Genomic DNA, 25,272 nt, shown 5'->3' with positions numbered 1-25,272 from the left:
GTAATCTATCACCGTTCCATGATTGCCGCCCACAAAAGTTGGAGTTCTCATACCAAAGTCGGGTTCAAATAGATTATAGGTGGCGAGTAGGTCTTCAAGCTCCTGACCCTCTGTAGAATGTACAAAGTGAGGACCTAATGGTACCACATCATCCATTTCATCAACTTCCAATCCCTTACAATCTAGGTTACACAAATGAATGTTAAAATCACCTACTAAAATAAACTCAGAAGCGGATACGATATTCTGTGAGACTCTATTTAAAATACTGTCCAGACTGGCAATATTACGGCCGGCATAATCGCTATTCCCAGAATTGTAAAAATTGACGTATAAGGTCCTGCTGGTTTTGCTGATTACCCTTTCTACTATTAAGATGTTGTCAGAATCAGTGGTGATCTGCCTGTAGCTTCCTTTTAGGTTCAGAGCAAAGAAGAGCGCCAGGCCCCCCTTAGCCCTGCCCGTTCTACCTGGAACTGCAGGTTGTATAAAACTAGTAAACCCGTCCCACCAGACATCACTGGCTGTGACCCAGGTTTCTTGCAGAGCGATAATGTGATGTTCAACGATAAAGCTCCGCCAGACTGGGTCCTGGTTTTTAGAATTTAGTCCTGCTACATTCCAGCTTATGACCTTACATGAATCAATAATTTTGCCTGGCTTGTTTCCGCCCTCACGGTCTCCTTGCGATGTAACTGGTGAAGGAAATGCCTCTCTAGTTTCCCCCTGACCACGACACTGTGTGTTTTCTCCATTGACACCCAGTGTCTCACTGACCACAAGCCCAGATAAAGTTAGTTGCTGGGTGAGATTTATAGATGGATTAGACTCAGCCACCGCCTTACAGGTTTGCGAACTAAAGTGTTTCTCTGTTATGATATCGTTGCTACTAGTTTTTTGGTTGCTAGGCCCCCGCTGATCTGCTCCTGTTACAAGTCAGTCGCAGGTATTTAGGTCAGCTAAGGGGCCAAATCTGTTTCCTGTGGGGATACCCCACACGGATGGATTAGATGGCTGGTTATAACCATTATAAGCTACGTTCCAACTTGGATATAAACTATTTGAGTGGTACGAAAAAGGGTCCGATCTCTGCCACAGTGTGGGCCTAAAGCCCCACTCGTTGTGATTATATCCCAAAGGACCTAGCCCCCACCCGTTTGTTCTTATATCATGCTGCTGATCAAACTGATGATTTTGCTTGTGCGGGTAACTAGGTCTACCTACGTCCCGATGTACCATTGGTTGGAACCACTCAGTTGGATGTTGTAGGCTAGTAGCCCTCCCCCGGCTACTAATACTAGTAGACTTGTGTTGCCTGATGGCATTTGGCACAGTGGCTGACTGAATCTCATCATAAAAGAACTTGAGAGTCAGTGGGATTATAGAACCACTGCGGCGTTGTGGTGGAAACACGTTGTTTAAAATGTCTGGGAGGACTTCGGCATTTGCAAAATTTAGAATAACACAGTCGCCTTTAAACTTTTTGGGCTTACTGCCAATCCAAGATACCCTCCTGGTGAAAACTATGTCCCCAGCCAGTTTATCTAGCCCTCCTTCAGCCATGTGCATGTTATTGGAGAGCCAGTGTAGGGCTTTGTCTTTTAGACCCTGATTAGACTCAATTTTGTCTTGAACAAGGACTGGAACGTTGGCCAACACCAAAACTACCGGAGAGGCTTCCACAATAAATTGTGCTGCGGGAGCCTCTTGGTGCGCAACCACTGTTGCGTCGGTTATGCTAATGTGAGGGGCTCCGGTTTCAGCGTTCTGATCCATGACATGTGGTGAAAGCAATGAGGGAGAAGGAACCAGCCCTTGTTGAATATTCTGAGTGGGCTGTAAATTACTTTCGGTGGGGGAGTCCTCCTCGTCCGTAGATATAAGGTCTGTTACGAGGGAAGAGAGATTCTCTACCTCTTTAACCAAAACATTCTGTACCCCACTCAACTTCTTCACTTCTGCAGTCAATTTGTCCACTTTCCCAATCAGAGGTTTGATTATGGTCCTGATTTTGATGTCAATCATGTCTTGGATCCGATTGAAAAGAAAATCATCGCTTGTTCGTTTAGACTCGGAATCCGCCTCGACAACAGTGTGTTTGGCCGCCCTCCTAAGGGGAGGTGTTGCGGGCTTTTTCTTGCCTAGATGCTTTCCCCCTCGTTTAGTGGGTGGCTTTCTACACGCTCTGACCGCGCGTTTTTCTAGCTGCGGAGATTGTTGGTCTTCATTCTGGGTGGCTGTCTGACTGTTTGAGTCTATGAGGGTATTGTCTGACAGATCTATCAAATCGTTTCTACCCATCGAGGACTCCAAATCATCGGTGGCCTCAATGACATTTTCTGAGGAATCAGGATCGGCCATAATAAGCGAAGAATTGGCTAGCAATGGGTCAGACATTGAAGTGCTAGCAGCGTCTGTTGATGGACTTGCTTCAGGCAACACCGGTGATTGACTCAAACCCAGAGATTGTCTACGCTTATTATTAATACTACTGACGACTTGAACAAGATACGAGTCTAAAGTGTTCACGGCTTCAACTGGGGCAGGTACCAGTTTCTTCCCCATGCTATGAACTGTGCCTTAGAAGGACTATCGAAAGATGGCAATAGCACTATGCAATGTAAGTCATACAACTGTTATGTAAAAAGACAAAGGGAGGTCTCTATGCGATAGGCTATGCCCAAGATCAAAACAAAAGCACAGTACCTTGGTATTCACGAGTTAGATGTCAGGGAACTGGCCTTGCCTGGCCTTCTCGTGCCTCAGAGGGCCTAAGAGGGCCCGCCCTTTGCCCGGGCTTAGCCCCGGGCGTCCCGCTCGCGTCCCGCGACGCTGAGGGCAGACAGCTTTGTACTGCCCCTCCCGGCGCTTGTGCCGCGTCGGGGAACGCGCCGCCGCTGAGCCTGATGGGAAACGTAGTCCCAGGCGGCGGCGCGACTGGTGGCGGGATTCCGGTGCTGGTAGCTGGCGCAAAGACTCTCACTCTCCGAGCGCTCCCTCGCTCAGGCGCAGTCAGGTAGGGTTCTGGGCAATTTGTTTAGCTCCCCCCCGCTCCACCGAGGGCAGACAGCTTTGTACTGCCCCTCCCGGCGCTTGTGCCGCGTCGGGGAACGCGCCGCCGCTGAGCCTGATGGGAAACGTAGTCCCAGGCGGCGGCGCGACTGGTGGCGGGATTCCGGTGCTGGTAGCTGGCGCAAAGACTCTCACTCTCCGAGCGCTCCCTCGCTCAGGCGCAGTCAGGTAGGGTTCTGGGCAATTTGTTTAGCTCCCCCCCGCTCCACCGAGGGCAGACAGCTTTGTACTGCCCCTCCCGGCGCTTGTGCCGCGTCGGGGAACGCGCCGCCGCTGAGCCTGATGGGAAACGTAGTCCCAGGCGGCGGCGCGACTGGTGGCGGGATTCCGGTGCTGGTAGCTGGCGCAAAGACTCTCACTCTCCGAGCGCTCCCTCGCTCAGGCGGGATTCCGGTGCTGGTAGCTGGCGCAAAGACTCTCACTCTCCGAGCGCTCCCTCGCTCAGGCGCAGTCAGGTAGGGTTCTGGGCAATTTGTTTAGCTCCCCCATTGAGTCAATTTTAGAAGTTGAGTCTTGAATGTCACTTTTGCTGTTCAGCATCAGACATTCTCTTTTCTAAAAGTAAAATACCACCATTTTTTCTTCCAGCATTGGCAGTCTCTTGTTTGCTTCCTCTTCATAAGGGTGAAAAGCACATATTTCCTCCAGCAATGTTTCCATTGAGATGGAAAAGGTGGACGTGCCTTGCGAGGGTGGGTCTAGCTTTACTCTTTAAGTTGCAGGTGAAGGGTTTGAGAATTGTGCTGAAGCTGTAAGTTTAGGAATTGCAGACAGAATAATATCATGCCTAAGGGAAAGATTGTCATCCATTGTGAGAGACAAATGATAGGATCATGTCAGGTTCAAGGTTTCAGACTCTGTTGATCTATTGACAACATAAGATGTCTTGTTTTCCCCATAAAACATAGATATGTGGCACTGCAATGACACAATGGTCCACAGACCTCAGATAATAATGAACTTTGGTTTCTGCCATTGATTCTAATCAGGAAGAAGCACGTGATGCTTGGAGAACTATCAGTGAACCTTTCTCGGTCAATTGATTACAGGAAATTGTTCACTTGTTGTTTAGATTTTTCAGGATAATAAGCGGGTGATGGATTCTTCCTTCTCTACTTTAAGCCATTTGTTTAAAGAAGAGATTTCGGTACACTCCTATTAAAAGAATTGCACCAGTACTGAGAAGTGCTGGTACACTCCCATGAAAAGCATTGCACCAGTGCGGAGAAGTGCTGGCGTGCTCCCTTTAATATTGCACCAGTACTGAGAAGTACTGGTACCTCCCATTAAAAGTATTGCACCAGTACTAAGAAGTGCCGGTACACACCCATTAAAAGCATTGCACCAGTACTGAGAAGTGCTGGTACACTCCCATGAAAAGCATTGCACCAGTGCGGAGAAGTGCTGGCATGCTCCCTTTAATATTGCACCAGTACTGAGAAGTACTGGTATCTCCCATTAAAAGTATTGCACCAGTAATAAGAAGTGCCGGTACACACCCATTAAAAGCATTGCACCAGTACTGAGAAGTGCCGGTACATTCCCATGAAAAGCATTGCACCAGTGCAGAGAAGTGCTGGTATGCTCCCTTTAATAATGCACCAGTACTAAGAAGTACTGGTAGCTCCCATTAAAAGTATTGCACTAGTACTGAGAAGTGCCTGTACACTCCCATTAAAAGCATTGCACCAGTTCTGAGAAGTGCCGGTACACTCCCATGAAAAGCATTGCACCAATGCAGAGAAGTGCTGGTATGTTCCCTTTAATAATGCACCAGTACTAAGAAGTACTGGTAGCTCCCATTAAAAGTATTGCACCAGTACTGAGAAGTGCCGGTACACTCCGATTAAAAGAATTGCACCAGTACTGAGATGTGCCGGTACCCTCCCATGAAAAGCATTGCACCAGTGCAGAGAAGTGCTGGTATGCTCCCTTTAATAATGCACCAGTACTAAGAAGTACTGGTAGATCCCATTAAAATGATTGTACCAGCACTGAGGAGTGCCGGTAAACTCCCATTAAAAGTATTGCACCAGTACTGAGAAGTGCCAGTACACTCCCAGGAAAAGCATTGCACCAGTGCGAAGAAGTGTTGGCATGCACCCTTTAATATTGCACCAGTACTGAGAAGTACTGGTAGCTCCGATTACAAAGCATTGCACCAGTACTGAGAACTGCCATTATACTCCCATTAAAAGTATTCCACCAGTGTGAAGAACTGCTGGTATGCTCCCTTTAACATTGCACCAGTACTGAGAAGTACTGGTAGCTCCCATTAAAAGTACTGCACCAGTACTGAGAAGTGCCAGTACACTCCCATTAAAAGTATTCCACCAGTGCGGAGAAGTGCTGGCATGCTCCCTTTAATATTGCACCAGTACTGACATGTACTGGTAGCTCCCATTAAAAATATTGCACCAGTACTGAGAAGAGCCGGTACGCTCCCATTAAAAGTATTCCACCAGTGCTGAGGGCTCCTATTATTATTGCACCAGTGCTGAGAAGTGCTGTATGCTCTCAATAATATTGCACCAGTGCTGAGAAGTGCTGTACACACCTATTAAAAGCATTGCACCAGGGCTGAGAAGTGCTGTACGTTCCTAAAAATAATGTACTTGTGATGAGAAGTGCTGGCATGCTGTCTGCACCAGTACTGAGCAGTACCGGTACACTACCATTAAAAGTATTGAACCACTGCTGAGAAGTTCTGGTACACCCCATTAAATTTATTGCACCAGTGTTGATAAGTGCTATTACGCTCCCAATAAAAGCATTGCACCAGTGCTGAGTCCCATTAATATTGCACCAGTGCTGAGAAGTACTGTACGTCCCCATTAATAGTATTACACCAGTGATGAGAAGTGCTGGTACGCTGCCATTAAAAGTATTGCACCAGTGCTGAAAGGTGCTGTATGCTCCCATTATTATTGAACCAGTGCTGAGAAGCACTGTACGCCCCCATTAACAGTATTACACCAGTGCTGAGAAGTGCCGTACGCACCCAGTAATATTATTGCACCTGTGCTGAGAAGTGCTGTACGCCCCCATTAATAGTATTGCACCAGTGCTGAGAAGTGCTGTACGCTCCCATTAATAGTATTGCACCAGTGCTGAGAAGTGCTGTACGCCCCCATTAATAGTATTGCACCAGTGCTGAGAAGTGCTGCACGCTCCCATTAATAGTATTGCACCAGTGCTGAGAAGTGCTGTACGCTCCCATTAATAGTATTGCACCAGTGCTGAGAAGTGCTGTACGCCCCCATTAATAGTATTGCACCAGTGCTGAGAAGTGCTGCACGCTCCCATTAATAGTATTGCACCAGTGCTGAGAAGTGCTGTAGCCCCATTAATAGTATTGCACCAGTGTTGAGAAGTGCTGTACACTTCCATTAATAGTGAACCAGTGCTGAGAAGTGCTGTACGCCCCCAGTAATATTATTGCACCTGTGCTGAGAAGTGCCTACGCACCCATTAATAGTATTGCACCAGTGCTGAGAAGTGCTGTCTGTACGCTCCCATTAATAGTGAACCAGTGCTGAGAAGTGCTGTACGCCCCAGTAATATTATTGCACCTGTGCTGAGAAGTGCTGTACGCCCCCATTAATAGTATTGCACCAGTGCTGAGAAGTGCTGTACGCTCCCATTAATAGTATTGCACCAGTGCTGAGAAGTGCTGTACGCCCCCATTAATAGTATTGCACCAGTGCTGAGAAGTGCTGCACGCTCTCATTAATAGTATTGCACCAGTGCTGAGAAGTGCTGTAGCCCCATTAATAGTATTGCACCAGTGCTGAGAAGTGCTGTACACTTCCATTAATAGTGAACCAGTGCTGAGAAGTGCTGTACGCCCCCAATAATATTATTGCACCTGTGCTGAGAAGTGCCGTACGCACCCATTAATAGTATTGCACCAGTGCTGAGAAGTGCTGTCTGTACGCTCCCATTAATAGTGAACCAGTGCTGAGAAGTGCTGTACGCCCCAGTAATATTATTGCACCTGTGCTGAGAAGTGCTGCACGCCCCCATTAATATTATTGCACCAGTGCTGAGAAGTGCTGTACGCTCCCATAAATAGTATTGCACCAGTGCTGAGAAGTGCTGTACGCTCCCATTAATATTATTGCACCAGTGCTGAGAAGTGCTGTAGCCCCATTAATAGTATTGCACCAGTGCTGAGAAGTGCTGTACACTTCCATTAATAGTGAACCAGTGCTGAGAAGTGGTGTACGCCCCCAGTAATATTATTTCACCTGTGCTGAGAAGTGCTGTACGCCCCCATTAATAGTATTGCACCAGTGCTGAGAAGTGCTGTACGCTTCCATTAATAGTGAACCAGTGCTGAGAAGTGCTGTAAGCCCCCAGTAATATTATTGCACCTGTGCTGAGAAGTGCCGTACGCACCCATTAATAGTATTGCACCAGTGCTGAGAAGTGCTGTACGCTCCCATTAATAGTATTACACCAGTGCTGAGAAGTGCTGTACGCTCCCATTAATAGTATTGCACCAGTGCTGAGAAGTGCTGTAGCCCCATTAATAGTATTGCACCAGTGCTGAGAAGTGCTGTACGCTTCCATTAATAGTATTGCACCAGTGCTGAGAAGTGCTGTAGCCCCATTAATAGTATTGCACCAGTGCTGAGAAGTGCTGCACGCTCCCATTAATAGTATTGCACCAGTGCTGAGAAGTGCTGTAGCCCCATTAATAGTATTGCACAAGTGCTGTGAAGTGCTGGTACTTTCACTTTCAAATTGAAGAAGTGCAGGTACTCACAGTACCTGCCTATTTAAAGCACTGTGGACAGTACCATAATATACTCAGTGCCCGAGCGCTACTCGGCGCTATGTCGTGCCCGAGGCGTTGCGATATGAAGCACAGGCTGTGTGGGTCCCACAAGCTCCGGGCCTCCACCCTACCCCTGACACTACGAGGAGCCGCCCGGCTGCGGGGCACCCTCAGCGCGCGCTGCTCGGGCCTCTCAGGGGCAGAGGATGGGTGGAAGGTACCGCGGCTCTGTGGAGGAGGAGGCGGTGGGAGGAGAGAGAGGAGGGAAGGAGGGGGTGGAAGAAGCGAGAGGCGGGCCAAGGAAAGGGGCGGCTGCGGCATCTGTCAGCTTTAGAGCACGGGCCTGAGAGAAAGGAGCCGGGAGCGGGCGTGCAGCGGCGGAGGCTGGGGCGTGCGGAGCACCAGCGCCGGGACACTGGACAGCGCTTCAGAACCAGGAACAGCGGAGCGGCGCCGGACCAGGGACACGGGAGCGCCACCAGGACCCCGCGGAGCGGCGCCATACAGAGCAGGCGCATCAATACAGGGCAGCGGCGCTGCACCGGGGCCAGACATACCAGGAGCGCCGCCGTGCCACCTGCACCCACCGGGCACAGGGCATCGGGGCCAGAACCAGGACTACCAGAGGCATCAGGGAGGCTGGAACCGGGGATGAGATACCGCAGCCAGTGACAGCAGAGCCCGGAGACCAGAGCCCCAGACCAGAACCACGGACAGCACCGAGGCCTCCGGATACAAGCATACCCAGACCACCGGAACCGAGATAGCCAGGAGCGCATACCAGAACCAGGGAGGGTGCGCGGCAGTGGTACCAGTAGCAGTCAGCCCAGAGTTATCAGAACCAGCTACGGGTCAGAGGCAGTAGGTCAGAAGGACAGACATACAGAAACGAGAGCTGACCCGCGCAGTGGCCCCAGGCCCCTTGGCTCCAAGCTCCACTTGGGGGGCCCAGGCTGAGCCCCGCTCTGGACGCACCCCTCCGTTCATTGCCCTCCCGCCAGCGGTGCCCGGTCCCTGCGCCCCCACGGTGGCGGCCGTGGCTCCCCCTGGCAGCCGGCTCGCCGTGCCCTGGGGCCCCGGGGGCTCCCTGCCCACGGGCCCATGATGTGCCTGGAGAGCAAGAGCTCGGGCAGCAGCCCGGACTGCAGCGGCTGCACGGGGGCCGGCGAGGACGAGGAGGTGCAGACCCTCTCGGGCAGGATGAAGGACTCGGACCCGGAGCTGGGGCCCACGCCGGACGCGCAGCACAAGCCGCGGAACCTGGGCCGGGCCAGCGTGGCGGCCGCCGGCATCCTGAGCGTGGGCAACGTGCTGAACTACCTGGACAGGTACACGGTGGCAGGTAAGCCCTTCACCCTCATACGACCGAGCATCGCGGGGGAACAGACACCTGCTCAGGGAGCAGACACCCGCTGTTAGAAACAGACACCCACTCCAGGGAGACACCCACTGACAGGACCAGACACTCACTCACAGAACCATTTACGGCACCAGCAGACCCCCCACTGATTGAAACACACACACACTCATGGGAGAACACACCTGCTGTTTGAAACAGACACCCACTCCTGGGGAGACACCCGCTGATAGGAAAAGACACAGTCACTGATCCATTCCCGGCACCAGCCGACCCCCCACTGATTGAAACAAGCACACACTCATGGGAGCAGACACCTGCTGTTAGAAACAGACACCACCTTGGGAACAGACATCCACTAATGGGGAGAGACCCGCTATTATACAAGACACTCACTCACAGAAGCATTCACGGCACCAGCCGACCCCCACCCCCACTGATTGAAACACTCATGGGCGAACACACTTGCTGTTTGAAACAGACACCCGCCATTGGGAACAGAAACTCACCGTTGGAAACAGACACCTGCCCATGGGGACACACTCGTGGACAGAACAACGGATCAGTGCAGCGGAGCAGCCCCCACTCAATAACACTGACACCGACTCACGTGAATATACCCTTGGGAGCAGACACTCATTGACAGAACCAGGCACCAATGCTAGGGAACAGGCCACTGCCCATGGGAACAGACATCCACTCCTGGAACAGACATCCACTCACGAGAATACACGCCCTCCATTTGGAGCAAATACTGCCTTATGGGAAAAGGCGGCCAATCGTGGGGACAGAGACCCACTCGTGATAACATACACCTGCTCACGAGAAAAGACACCTGCTCGTGATAACGGACTTCTACTGATGGGGAAAAAAAACTCATTCATAGGGGCGGGCACACATTCATGGAAACAAACTCTCAGGAACAGATAGTCTTGAGGAAAGATACCCGCTCAATTAAACAGACACCCGCTCATTGAAACAGATACCCTCTCATTGAAACAGACTGCCGCTCATAGAAACAGACACCCGTCCATTGAAACAGACACCCGCTCATTGAAACAGACACCCGCCCGTTGAAACAGACACCCGCTCATTGAAACAGACTGCCGCTCATAGAAACAGACACCCGTCCATTGAAACAGACACCCGCTCATTGAAACAGACACCCGCTCATTGAAACAGACACCCGCTCATTGAAACAGGGACCCGCTCATTGAAACAGACTGCCGCTCATAGAAACAGACACCTGCTCATTGAAACAGACACCCGCTCATTGAAACAGACACCCGCTCATTGAAACAGATACCCTCTCATTGAAACAGACTGCCGCTCATAGAAACAGACACCCGTCCATTGAAACAGACACCCGCTCATTGAAACAGACACCCGTCCATTGAAACAGACACCCGCCCGTTGAAACAGACACCCGCTCATTGAAACAGACACCCGCTAGTTGAAATAGCCTCCCGCTGATTGGAAAGTACGCTCACTTATGAGAAAAGATACTCATGGAAACAGACACCCAAGTATTAGACATTTATTCATTAGATCAGGCATGCACACTTGAAAACAGAGACCTGTTAATGGGAAATGTTACTTACTTTCACAACATACATCAGCTCCTATATTGGAACAGAGACACGCAGGAGAAAATATACTCACAGGCAGGAATAGGCACTCAATCATGGCAAAACACACCCACCAATTAGAACAGACATCCACTCATTAGAACAGACACTCGCTTATGGGAACTGAACCCTTTAATTGGAACAGACACCAACTCGTGAGAAAAATCACCAACCCACTCATTGGAGCAGACCCTCATTAATACGAATAGACACTCACCTGTTTTCACAACTCCCTCTCGAAGGGCCAGACACCCACGCACGTGGACAGAGAAGCATCCATTGTAACGAGTGCTCGTTCATAAGAACTGACAGCCACTTATCAATGCAGCCATGCACTGATGGGAAAATACAGCCAATGAGGGGACACCAAAGTTAGTCATGAAAACAAAAAATCACCCAAAGGAACCCCTCGTGGGAACGGTCACCCGTGTATTTTAACAATCATGCATTCATTGTAAAAGACTCCCCTTCAAGAGAGCACAAATCTGCTTGTGGGTCACACAGCCACTCACAGATAGGCAACACCACTCATGGGAGCAGCGCACACCACTGGAGCAGACACTCACAGGAAGGAACACAAACATACCCATGGGAACAGCTACCCAAACATGGGGACATTTACACGCATGGGGGGGATCAGGCCCAGGGGAACACAAAGAACCCTACACGCCACAACCTACAAGGAAGACCAACACACCAAGCAAACAATACCCTTGTCAGTCAGTCAAAGTAGGCTTTATTTCGATATGAATATATCTTTAAAAGCATCACAATACAGTTTTAAAATACATAAAAAGCCTTATTGAATACATATGAAGCATTATTACATGAAAATAACAGTTATACAAAAATCGAAATACAAAATACAACCCTTGTCATAGAACCACCAAATGCGACCCCCAACCCGCTCATGGCAACTCTAAGCCCCTCACGGTAGAAAATGAGCAACCAGGGGACAGAATCAGATGTGTGGGAGCAAACCCAATGCTCAAGGCAACCAATGCATGGGAGTGAACACAGCCCCGCTCACTGGGTCAGACACGTACTGGAGGAAACAGACATCCACTGCTGAGAACAAGCATTTACAATGCAATGGTTTTGCCTTTGTTAAAGTTAGAGCTATTGGCATTGCTCTTGACATTATTTTTATTTATGTTTTTTTTTAACATAAATAAATGGCATTATCATTTACAATGCCACTAGCTTTATCTCTCGCAAATGACACACAAACACACACAGAGCCCCCCCCCCCACACACACACCCACACAGAGCCCCCCACACACACAGCCACACAGAGCCCCCCACACACAGCTGACAAGTATTTTATAAGTGATAGAATTAAAGCATTTATTGTGCTTATGAATGTACAGTGGAATCATGATGTACAAGACTAATTGCTTGAACTATGGAATAGCACTGATATTTTAGTATGTATGTTTAGTGGTTGGAATGATACGAGATTATACTTGAGGAAAATGTGTAATATATTAAGAATTGTAATTACGATTACTTTGTATTAATCATTGATTCTTGTTTATTAATCATCCAGGCTGATATTCAAGTAATGATATTTGTGAGTATTATCAAACGTGTTGATTTATTACCCTGATTTATAAAGTCCTGGTTGTTGCCTTCCAGTTACACAGCTGCTATTTTAAACTTTAAGAGCCAATGCATTTCCCTTTGGGGATCAGATGCTTTCGTAGTAGGTCCAAATGACAGTTATCGCTTATCCAAATATAGGGTTAAATGATGGCACGTAGAGTATATGGGACAGAGAGGCCCAGTCCCTTCGTATAAGGTAACACGAGGTGGTCTGTAGCAGACTTATTATACAACTCCTTGAAAAAGCAAGTATTCAGGGCATTGTTAAACGCCGACAGTATGGTAAGCTCGCTTCTTGAGTAAAGCCTTAAGTTGCTCCATTGTTGTGGGCCTCGATTACAATTAAAATACAATACTTCTTACTGCTACTGGAGGGGTCACCGTGTACAACTCGTAACTATTATACAGGTGAACTTCCTGAAGATTTCCTATTGTCCTAACATAGCTGTCAAAAATGCGCACTACCGCCAATGTGCGAGGAGGGCTGCCCTGCTGCAAGACCAGTTTTCTTTTCCAACACCAAGAGGCATGCTGGGACTTCTAGGCCCTACTTTCGAGTTAAACACTTAAACTACAAGTCCAACCTGCTGGCTGAAATGCACCGTCGTGACATCGGAGCAGTTAGAACTCATGACACGTCTCAAAACCTGTGGTATCTATATTAACAGTACAAAACGGTGCGAAATCGTTGCCAGATCCTAATGTGCTTACCTGCTCTTCACTCTTGGTTTCTCCCCCTCTTTAAGGCGCTCATTGCTGACCCATAGCCGTAAAATAAAAACAACGCCAAGTAACAGTAGTCCTGGGACGGCAAAAGATAGAAATAGTTCGAAAAGGAAAATAAATGTGAATAATGACACAGAAGAGAGATGAGAGCAGAGAGAGGTGAAAGAGAAGAGGGGAGAGGCAGAGGGAAAGGGAGAGAGGGGGGCTGCGGCGGGGAAGGGGGGCCGCGGGCAAACCGAAAAGAAAAGAATGCAATGGTTTTGCCTTACCGGGCACTCTGGTGGGGGCTCCTTGCGACGGCGGCAATCTCCTGGGCACTTCTCCGGTCTCCCTCTTCGGCATGGGAGACCGGCAACGTCCTCCGCTTCTCCCGGGGCTCCCTCCAGGCCACTGGAGCCCCGCGTGGACCGCCATACTTCTTCTCCTGGGCCGCCGTCCTGGCGGGGGCTCCTTGCGATGGCGGCAATCCCCTGGGCACTTCTCCGGTCTCCCTCTTCAGCATGGGAGACCGGCAACGTCCTCCGCTTCTCCCGGGGCTCCCTCCAGGCCACGGGAGCCCCGCGTGGGCCGCCATACTTCTTCTCCTCCTGGGCTGCCGTCTTCCTTCTTCCCCCGCGCTGGGGGGGGGGTGGGAGGGGTGGAGGGCACTTCCGGCCGGCCGCGGTAGGATTGGCCGGCCGGCTAGTCACTTCCGGGTCGCCGCGGGCAGCGCGGCGGCCCGTCTCTAGCTCAGGCAGGCGGCGGCGAAGTTTCCCGATGGATGCGAAGTGCCGGCAATGCCGGACCAGACTCGGGGGCGTTCCCGGCGTCGCGTGACGTCGGCAAAAGGCAAAGAATGTCAGGAACGCCCCCGTGTCTGGTCCGGCATTGACGGACAGGCCCCTCGTCCAATGGCAAGGCTCCGTTTACGGAGCCAGCCAATCAATGACGAGGGCCGACCCAAAGCACCCTACAGTTCTCAACAGGATTTCGCCTGCGCGAAAAGCTGCGCAGAGCGCAGCTTTCGCTAGGCAAAACCTAATAAAAAAAAACCTACAACGACAAGAAGCCAGTCAAAGACACCCGCACCCAGTTAGAGCAACACCGATGCAAACACGCGCTCAGTGGAGGCAGGCAGGTTCCATGTTCAATCTTCGATCAGTGCTAGCTCCACCCCTGCAGATTCAAACGGAGGCGAGGACTGAGCAGGGAAGAGACAAGTATTTCAACCCAGATATTTTAGTGATGTACACAACCCTTGCTTCCCCACTTTAGCCCTCCCACTGAAGGCGAGTGGGGGTTCAGTGACGGGGAGAGGCCAGAAGTACCAAGGGTCAGAGAGTCTGATCCTGGGCGGTGGGTGTCAGTACCTGGACATGGACCCAGTGCCCACGGGGGGGGGGGGGCTATGAAGGGGCCGTTTGCTATTTACGTATTTATGTAGCGCCGACACTAGCGGAAGGTGCTAGAGTTCTTTACAACAGAAGTCGCGCATCTTGCATGAATAATAGTGTTCACCGGCACTGCCGGGGGGGGCGGTGTAACCCAGCAGGGGGGTCAGGGTATGGTCCAGGGTACTCTGCATCTGCCACCCCTGGGCACACCGCAGTCACCCTCACAAGTACTCCCCGCGAGCGTCGCGCGACGGGTGTGTGCGGTGGTCGCATCATTCCTAGCAGAGGAGGGCGCAGCGGCCATGTGGAGCGGTGCTCCAGGACGGGGAGTGCGCGTGCTGCGGCTGTCGGCGGACGGTGCATGGTGTGGGCTGCTGCAGTGTGAAATTAATGGGCTGATGGCAGAGCGCATGCCTTGGAGGGAGGCTGCTATGTGCAGTGTGTATGGGCTGACGGCAGAGAGTGCATGCGCTGGAGCGCTGCTGCATTGTGTATGGGCTGACGGCAGAGCGCATGCCTTGGACGGCTGCTGCAGTGTGCAGTGTGTATGGGCTGAGGTCAGAGAGTGCATGCCTTGGAGGGCTGCTGCTATGTGCAGTGTGTATGGGCTGACGGCAGAGAGTGCATGCGCTGGAGCGCTGCTGCATTGTGTATGGGCTGACGGCAGAGCGCATGCCTTGGACGGCTGCTGCAGTGTGCAGTGTGTATGGGCTGAGGTCAGAGAGTGCATGCGCTGGTGCTCTGCTGCAGTGTGCAGCACGAATGGGCTGAGGTCAGAGAGTGCATGCGCTGGAGGGCTGCTGCAGTGCGTATGGGCTTACAGCAGAGAGTGGATGCGCTGGAGGCCTGCTGCAGTGTGCAGTGCGTATGGGCTTACAGCAAAGAGCGCATGCGCTGGAGGGCTGCTGCAGTGTGCAGTCTGTATGGGCTGACGACAGTGCAGTGGGTGCATGCCTTGGAGCGCTGCTGCAGTGTGCAGTCTGTATGGGCTGACGGCAGTGCAGTGGGTGCATGCCTTGGAGCGCTGCTGCAGTGTGCAGTGTGTATGGGCTGACGGCAGTGCAGTGGGTGCATGCCTTGGAGCGCCGCTGCAGTGTGCAGTGTGTATGGGCTGAGGTCAGAGAGTGCATGCCTTGGAGCGCTGCTGCAGTGTGCAGTGTGCATGGGCTGAGGTCAGAGAGTACATGTGCTGGAGGGCTGCTGCAGTGTGTATGGGCTGACGGCAGTGCAGTGGGTGCAAGCATTGGTGCGATGTTGCAGTGTGCAGTGTGTATGGGCTGAGGTCAGAGAGTGCATGCGCTGGAGGGCTGCTGCAGTGCGTATGGGCTTACAGCAGAGAGTGGATGCGCTGGAGGCCTGCTGCAGTGTGCAGTGCGTATGGGCTTACAGCAAAGAGCGCATGCGCTGGAGGGCTGCTGCAGTGTGCAGTGTGTATGGGCTGACGGCAGAGAGTGCATGCGCTGGAGCGCTGCTGCAGTGTGTTTGGGGTGAGGTCAGGGAGGCTGCAGTGTGTATGGGCTGACGGCAAAGAGTGCATGCACTGGAGGGCTGCTGCAGTGTGCAGTGTATTTGGGCTGACGGCAGAGAGTGCATGCCCTGGAGGGCTGCTGCAGTGTGTTTGGGCTAACGTAAGAGAGTACATGCGCTGGAGGGCTGCTGAAGTGTGTTTGGACTGAGGTCAGGGAGTGCATGCCTTGGAGGGAGGCTGCAGTGTGCAGTGTGTTTGGCTGATGGCATAGAGTGCATGCGCTGGAGGGCTGCTGCAGTGTGCAGTGTGTTTGGGCCGACGGCAGAGAGTGCATGCGCTGGAGGGCTGCTGCAGTGTGCAGTGTGTTTGGGCTGACGGCAGAGAGTGCATGCGCTAGAGGGCTGCTGCAGTGTGCAGTGTGTTTGGCTGACGGCATAGAGTGCATGCGCTGGAGGGCTGCTGCAGTGTGCAGTGTGTTTGGGCTGTTGGCAGAGAGTGCATGCGCTGGAGGGCTGCTGCAGTGTGCAGTGTGTTTGGGCTGACCGCAGAGAGTGCATGCGCTGGAGGGCTGCTGCAGTGTGTTTGGGCCGACGGCAGAGAGTGCATGCGCTGGAGGGTTGCTGCATTGTGCAGTGTGTTTGGGCTGACGGCAGAGAGTGCATGCGCTGGAGGGTTGCTGCAGTGTGTTTGGGCTGACGGCAGAGAGTGCATGCGCTGGAGGGCTGCTGCAGTGTGCAGTGTGTTTGGGCTGACGGCAGAGAGTGCATGCGCTGGAGGGCTGCTGCAGTGTGTTTGGGCCGACGGCAGAGAGTGCATGCGCTGGAGGGCTGCTGCAGTGTGCAGTGTGTTTGGGCTGACGGCAGAGAGTGCATGCGCTGGAGGGCTGCTGCAGTGTGTTTGGGCTGACGGCAGCGAGTGCATGCGCTGGAGGGCTGCTGCAGTGTGCAGTGTGTTTGGGCTGACGGCAGAGAGTGCATGCGCTGGAGGGCTGCTGAAGTGTGCAGTGTGTTTGGGCTGACGGCAGAGAGTGCATGCGCTAGAGGGCTGCTGCAGTGTGCAGTGTGTTTGGGCTGACGGCAGAGAGTGCATGCGCTGGAGGGCTGCTGAAGTGTGCAGTGTGTTTGGGCTGACGGCAGAGAGTGCATGCGCTAGAGGGCTGCTGCAGTGTGCAGTGCGTTTGGGCTGACGGCAGAGAGTGCATGCGCTGGAGGGCTGCTGCAGTGTGCAGTGTGTTTGGGCTGACGGCAGAGAGTGCATGCACTGGAGGGCTACTGCAGTGTGCAGTGTGTATGAGCTGACGGGCATTGAGTGCATGCTCTGGAGGGCTGCTGCAGTGTGTTTGGGCTGAGGGGCAGGGATCACGCCTTGGTTGGAGAGCAGGCGGGCTGCTGCAGTGTGTGCATCCCCACAGGGTGGATGGTGCGACCGCACTGGGCATTGGCTTGGGGTGGGGGCGTCATTTTTGAAAATGCATATTATCATTTTAAAAGCACCTGCAGCCCGAGCAACTTTCAGGCATCAATTAAAATGTCAAGATAATTCGGGTGATTAATCGTCTTCCTGGAAAGAGACCAGAGGTTTCTCTAGTGCAAGTTTTGAATCATCCTAAGGTAGTGCAGAGGGTCAAAATGCCTGCTGCTAAGAATGTGTACCATGCAGATAACAATTTGCATATAATGTAAATAGGGCAGTGGTTTACTGCTTCTGTAAGAGAGCTCCTTTTGTTACTTGTCGTTTATAAGTCAAAATCCTAATATCGAAAATTGAGCTATTAACTGTCATCCTAGAGCTGCATGCAAACTGCAAGGTGTATGTTAGAACTATATGTTTTTTTGCGCAGTCTTTCATTATTCTAATGTTGTGAAAAGGGTTCATTTAGGTAGAAAACAATACTTATTATGAAAGAGAACCCCTAACAATAATGTTATGTTTCAAATTCCGAATTTGTGCTTTTCCAGAATAAGGACTCAAACTATATTGCCTACTAGTATCGATGACGTGTCAATCATACACTACACCTTGTAGTCCTGTCTGATGTAACATTTCCTATACACTGATTTGCACACATATGATGTGCAATGTGTGTGTGGTGTGAAGTGCTCTGACACCTTACACTGGTATGAGTGGTGCTAGAAAACTAAATGAATCTGAGAGACAGTGGTTATGGAGACTTGAGAGGCACTGTTCAAGGGTGCTAGTGAGGGAATCCGTGGCACAGGTGGCCATTGGGAGGGGGGCAACGGACATTGTCGCACAGGGCGCCACCAGTTCTAAAGCAGGCCCTGGGAAGGGCGGTGTGGCTGACAGTGGAGGGTGCATGCCTTGGGGGGAGAAGGCATGGTGCCCTGCAGGTGAGTTCCCGACGTGCAGTGCCTGTTGTGAGTGGTGCAGATACTGACGAGTGACACACCGTCTGGTAACTAGAGCTTTATTTGAGCTTGTGGTTGCTGTCGGGGACCACCGGCCCCCACTTTTGGGAACCGGTACTTGTTTTAAAGCATCAGCCATTTACAATAGAAAGAGAAAGAAAAACAGACGAAACGGAAATAGGACAGAGGAGAAATACAGAAACCGTCTCAAAGGAATAAAGCAGTAACTTGCAGGAGTGAGAGACAGGGGCAGGGAGTGTCTAGCAGTCAGTGAAAGGGGCATGCGGTGTATTTAGCACTCTGCAGCCTTGGTATTCAGTGCGCTGACATTTTATTGCCCCGACCACGGGCTTGTGCGCATACCCAGTGGCACCGGCTCGCATTCTTTTACAAGTTAAGCACTGCCGGGAACTCCCCGTGTTCTGCCCTGGGCTTCCCTGCACAGACTGCTCTTTAGCGGCCCCTGGGTACGAATGGCACCGATGAACTGAACCGAAACTGCAGTGCACGCGGTTCAGACTGAGACACAACACATGCACAGAACAGTTCCCCCCCATCACCCACCAACCTGCCCCGTGCCTCTGTCACTCCCAGCACCAGCCGCGGCTGTTGGCTGCTTAGCACCAGCCGAGCAGAAGTCACAATCCCAGATCCAAACATCTCTCAGTGGCTCCAGCAATCAAAGACTCGGTCTGCCTTCTTTGCCACTTATTATCAGTGTGATGCAGTTGACATGTTTTGAAATGCACGAGACTAGATGGGCGACGAATACAAATGGGGAATTAAAAATTGGAAGCAGCCTCGGATCTAAGATGTAGCTGATTATTTACTCGCCATTTCAGTGAAGATGTTTGTTGTAAAACAAACATTACATGAACTGAACTGCCAACCAGCAACAACAGAGAGTGCTCACACAGGACATTAGTGACAGTGTGCAGACAGTTCCTCGGCATACATGCCTAATAGGTGCATAGGGTTAGAACACATATTTATTGTAGTGCACTGTAGCAATAATGTGCACATCGTTTCCGGATCCGGTGACCTGGAAAGGTTCACTCTTCTGTGTCTTTTATGAATACATGTGTCCTGCTAATAGAACTGAGGCACGCTTGGCTAAAGCTAGCGTCCGAGGATCACACAGTCAGGCCAAGTGGGGCAGCCGGGAGGATTAACAATGGGGCTTCATAATTTAACAAGTAGCAGTTTAGCCACTGCCCTAAAAAGGTGATTAACCACCCTTGCTGGTGCCGGGAAGCTTCCTGGTGACAGGAGGCTGACACATATTTAATTACAAGTCTCGTGGGGGCGTGGCTCTGGCGTCTGGCACTGGGAGCGCCATGTTACACTGGGCACCGTGGGCCTCTCGCAGCTTGGCACGTGGAAGTGGCTGCTGCAGTCTCGTCTGTGTCCTAGGGTGCACCGTCTATACCTGCGACAGCACAGGCTGTGCGCGTGTGAATGCGTGACACGTCAGGTCCTCTCCCGAGTGTCTCACACACTGGCCCTCTTCTTGAGAGCTCGCGAGAGCTTTGGAAGAGAGGGCAGATGGATGGAAAGGATGCAGGCATTTACTGTGCTTCACCTCTAGCTCTTCCCTTACTCACAATATGCCCCTCCCCAACCTTGGGTATAATACACTTGTCACCCGTTGTCTTTTTTATATTTCGTTTTTGTTTTGTCACACTTGGTATGGAATACCTAGCCCCTTTTTAAGCCGGATCGTGTTCATTGAAAAAAGAAATGTAAATACTGCACCTGCTGTCTGGCTCTCCGTTGTCTGTGGTACAAGAACAGGGCATGTGCAAGTGTGCTCTTGAAAAGAGGGAGATTTTATGAACGCATACGTTGCACAAGGAGCACAATTGTATGCAGAAGTGAAGGGTTTCTTTCCTCCCTGCTTCCTGAAATGTTCTGCTTGCAGTGGTCCGTGGTTTCAATGAAAATGTCCCAGTTGTGTGCTTTTCGTGCAGAGAATGCTGATTGCTTCAATACTAGTGGTGAATCCGGGTATCATGTTTGGATGTGTTCATTGTATTCGGATATTTTCTGTCAACTCGAGTAATCAGCCTCTGACCAGGAAAAAGGAAATCAATGAGATACATACATTATTCCTCGGGGCGGGAGTTGTGTGTGTGTGTACATGTGTGTGTACACACACACATATATATAATAAACACGCAGGTGTGTAATATGCCATTTATTTCCATTGTAAGACAGGCCATGACCCCCCCCCCTCCTGACCTCAACTGTAGTACTAAATCTCGTGTTATATATTGTGCACCTGCATATATGGGTTGTGCCATAGAATTTTCTTGTGTTTATTTTCTCTATTATTATTTTTTTAACATATATTTCACCGAAATCAGGATGCAGAGGCTATTGCAATTTTTTCAGCACAGTTTAACCACACTGAAGGGAAATCTGTGACTAATAGGGGAGGTGTCTCTCTGTGTAATAGTTAAATGCAATCTGTGAAGCAACAAAGGTGTTTTTCTCCTGCTTGTTTTACTGTATTGTGATAATAAAATCAAATTTGAACTTTGCACCGAAGTAATAACGCCTGAATGTGCGCTTATTAGTACGGTTAATCTAAATAACATCACGTTATGTGTTAATGGGCCACATTTATTTTCAATGCCATGGCATAATCCTGGGTGTAACTATGTAAATGATTAACCAAGGGAACTGGCACTGGCAGCAACTCGAGAGCAGCAATGCATCAGCAAAGCTTTAACCAATGTTGTAGCAAACTGTGAAGGGTGTTAGCAAGCAGAGGAGGGAAGTCTGGCCTCGAGGCGCTTGACTTGTAATCTAAGCTGGCTGTGGTGAGAAGGGGACGAAAAAGAGGGGCGTCCTGTAGCTGTAGGCAACAGTTGCAGGTACAAAGAGTCCAAACCCTGCCTCACCAAGCCCCCGCCGCCCCAATCATCGCGAGATCTTCTCGCGGCGCTAGGCCCAAGCACGAAAGCGAGCCAGGGCCAACCAACATTCCCTTCTGACCCGGTATCATCTTGTCCTGTCCACGCCCTCCGTGAGGTCGACTTTCCCCATTCCTGGGAAGAACCCTTTGAAGATGGTGCAGTCACCATAGAGGATTTCAGAAACAGCTCCCAACCCTGCCCGTTCGTCATCATTTCTCCATGAAAGACGCACAGACTACTTGCCGGGAGTGTGGACCTAGGCTGTCTAAGTGCCCTCTGTTTGTTCTAATAAAAGGTCCCTTAGAAATGCCCACATAACGGGTATACACTGAAGAGTGGCAGCCTGCCCGCCACTGCTCAGGGTAGGGAAGCTTGTCAGGGGATGGGTGCGCATGCGCACATGTGACTGCTGCAACCGAGTAGAAAGTTTCTGGTGCTCACGGGCATCTAAAACTTTAGACAGTGCGTAATGCCACTCCCAAGACTGACATAGGTGTGAACTCAGGCACATGGAGACAAAATGATTTGCCCATGGCCACACTGTTTGCTCATGAGGAAGCTAGGATCAGAGACCAGGCTTCCTGGTTCCACAGAGGCCACCTTGGACCCCAGGCCTTATCTCTTGCTTGTGTTGGAGGCCGGTCCGTGGTGCCAGGTTAGCTACCAGTTCCTCTCACTAACAGCACAGACGTAGATCGAATAGGCATCTCACCTCTTGGGGGTTCCACCAGGGTCCTGCTTCTACAACTCCAAGAACTTCGAACCCAAACCCTCGCCTCCATGCACTGAGTTTCCCTAAACTAGGCTCACCCCAGATCTCATGGGAACTGGGAAGGGGCAAATACATCATTTCAGAGTAAATTCTGCAGGATTTGCGGCTCACATTTTCGATTTTAAAGTGGAGGCTGGAGTGAGTGAACGTATAGGGTCGTCCTTGTGAGCAGCCTGGCACTTAGAGGAGTAAAACTGCACTCTGTAAATATCCATACCGCCTGGTGCCCTATGTACCAGGTGGGGGACGCTCAGACAGAGTGCCAGGCACCATACTGGGCAATAACGTCTTCCTTCGTTCTGAGCTGCAAACTTCTGAATATTAGAATTTTTTTAATTAAATTCTGCCCAATCTTTTCCTAGCAATCCATTTTTTGCTCGTTGTAATCGTTAGTAAGGTGTACACTCACCTTTCTACCCGAATCGAGTTAACCCATGTCATTGAAATGAGGGCCATGAATACATAATTATTGCCAGGAGGGAGGCAAGAGCCGTGAGGCCCCAAATAGTTACTCCAGTTCCCTCCCTGTTGCATTGTTATCCACTCCTCGTGGTCCATAGCTTTGACTTTGCTGTTAACCTTTTAAACCTTCTTTTATCTTTTGTTTTCTGGGGTGAACATGAGATGTTTATGTTACTTCTAAGTCACCCCCCTAAAAACCAAGAAAAGTCTTATTTTATGGCCACCTCGGTCTACCCTGATTGTAGATGCCAGGATAGCTCAGTGGGTTTATGAGCTGATGTCTATGTCTGTCAGAGTTTCCTTTCTCTCAGAGTTCACTTGATAAATCTTTTTTCATGACCCCTTAATCTAATCTTCTTGTAGCCGGTAAGATAGCTCAGTGGATCAGTGCACTACTGCAGAGATCTGTCTGTTAGAGTTTTGGATCCATGAGGAGATGTCTCATCATTTCATCCTGTGAGCAGAACTAATAAAGTAGCATTGAGTTGTGTAACAATAACACCTTTATTCAGTGCATAGGGAAGATCGGGTGGGCGGTGCCTTCTACACAATTGTCCATTACAACGTCCCACTATGCAGGAAGTGTGGCGGGAGAGGGCGGTGCCTCTATCTGCGGTTCAGGCCAGGGTGTGTTTATTCCAGAGTCAGCGCTCCACTGAGACCCACCGTGTGACCTTGTGACCCTCAGAGTGGAGAGAGGCCGTGTCCCTGGGATCAGACACCACAGTGTGCCAGGGCACGAGGCATGTCCTTGTCGCACTGAGGCCTCCTTCGGCCCCACAGGCCCGGTCTTTCCTATAGGCCAGTCGCAACCCTTCGCTCTGTGTCCTTCTTCACACTCTCAGTGACTTGTCTCCACAGGGGAACGTGCGAGGGGGGCCGAGCTGAGAGATTGGCGGTGCTCGACTACACAGGCGTATTCGTGTTTGTTTCCTTGGCACAAAGAAGGGTTTCTCCGGCTGATTATTGTTGTCACTGTACACACACACACTAAGCTGTCCTAAAGGAAACCCGGGGTATTTCCAGAAAGGCCGGGTGAGTTGGGGGAAGTCAGTTACGTGCCAGGTTTGCCTCACAATCTGCTAATGATCTTCGGTTTCTCGGTGGCACCGAGTTTCATGCCCGCGCGGTTTCCTATGACAACCCCTTCTCAGAGTGCACGAGGGTCCAACAGCTTGAGCTGAAATAAAGACTACACGTCCCAGAAGGCACTGCTCAGTTGCAGAACTCCTGCCAACATTGAACAATCAAACACCCTATTTGTGGATGACTCTTCCCCTGGCCCACCGGCCTCTCAAATGCAGGTCAATAGGTGGCCACAACTCAATCACAATGTACCCCAGATTCAAGCACATTCCCTAAAGCAACCAACTTCTCTGGCTAAAAGAAGAGTTAACGGTGGCTTTTAAAAATGCACCACAGTATCTCGAAGGAATTAGTGGCCGCACACCAAACTAACCGATGAAAGTCCTTCCCACCCTACCAACTAGATCACCAGAGCGACAATCAAAAATACAATTTTCAAGAATTAATTTACGGAGAAATTTCTGGAAGCAAGGAAACAAAAAAAAGGGATGCAATTTTCTTTCACATCAGCCCTGGCCGACACTTGTCCACTCAGAGAGCTCCTAACATCATGCCATAGAATAATTAAGCAGCCAATCAGGGAGTTGAGCCTCAACCAGAAACAAGAACAAAATAAAGGAGCGAAGATGTCTGAGCAGGTTAGAAGCAAAGAACCATGTGAGCCGCACAGATTAAAAAGTCTGCTTCTTTGGGAACTTTAACTTCCAGGTATAACAACTGGAAAATCCAGCAGCGGCTGCAAGCCCGGCCTGGCGGCATCCCCTCCGCCCGCGGGGTCAGGATACAACCTTCCTCCGCGGGTTTCCGGATCCTCTCAGACCGGATGGGATGGGCCCTGCTGATGGGCTGAGCCTGGGATACGGGAAGGAGGCACTTCTCTTGTTTACCATGGTAACGCCAAAACACGTCAGGCGCTGGTGCTCACCAACCCTGTCATCAAGTCCTCCGCGGTCCTCAGAGGCCTGTTAGATGGGTTTACGCGCGAAAATAGATTACACCTGATCTCGTTGAGTGGCAGGCGGGACGTGAGCACCAGATATGAACTACCCCAGATTCCACACACATCGTGTACTGCAGCAACAAACATAACTAATCAGTCTCTACCCCAGGCCTAGCTTCCCAGACTCCATGCACTGATAGAAGTGACGTTTACGCAACTTCATTTTATCAACCCTGAAAGATGAAAGGCAGAGTCAGCGACATCTGGGATTGCAAAGTGCACACAGAAGTCACACTCACAGTCACACAGAGAGGGGTACTTTCTTTAAATCTTAGTGCTGGGCGCTAGTAAAACTTACATTTTAAATACAGTAATTGAGGATGGAGACATCTCTATGCAAGATCACATGTAAAATGTGGGCCATCAGGGTTTTCAGAGGATGTCTGGATATACAGAGGATCAGTATAGTCCTCCCACCACATGAGGCCACCAGGCGCGGCCGGTGCTGGTAAGAACGGCGAGGCGGGGGGCAAAGTCGACAGACGACAGATTAGGGAAAGTAAAATAAATAAAACCACTTACCTTGCGCTCGCCGCATCACCGAGTCGGCAATGTTGAGAGAGCGGGTGAGTTTTAAAAAAAATGTTTATTTTCCCTATTCAGTTGTCTATTGACTCCCCCCCTGCCCCGCTCCACCGCTCTTACCTGC

General features: G+C 50.7%; 1 protein-coding gene across 2 annotated transcripts in view; it reads left to right on the top strand.

Moving 5' to 3' along the window:
- The first annotated feature begins 8,178 nt into the window (after positions 1 to 8,178).
- SPNS2 (SPNS lysolipid transporter 2, sphingosine-1-phosphate) overlaps positions 8,179 to 25,272 on the top strand; it is a 296,234-nt gene continuing 279,140 nt past the window's right edge. Inside the window, exon 1 of one of the 2 annotated variants that reach the window (XM_078679449.1) lies at positions 8,179 to 9,197. In XM_078679449.1, the coding sequence (XP_078535575.1) occupies positions 8,957 to 9,197 (241 nt within the window). In that variant the 5' untranslated portion in view covers positions 8,179 to 8,956. The remainder of the gene's footprint in view (positions 9,198 to 25,272) is intronic. The other variant, XM_078679450.1, reaches the window with a different exon arrangement.

The sequence above is a fragment of the Lissotriton helveticus genome, chromosome 3_1 (genome assembly GCF_964261635.1).
Source record: "Lissotriton helveticus chromosome 3_1, aLisHel1.1, whole genome shotgun sequence".
Taxonomy (NCBI): Eukaryota; Metazoa; Chordata; class Amphibia; order Caudata; family Salamandridae; genus Lissotriton; species Lissotriton helveticus.
Note: the sequence above shows the minus strand (reverse complement) of the source record. Positions and strands in the feature narration are given on the sequence as shown.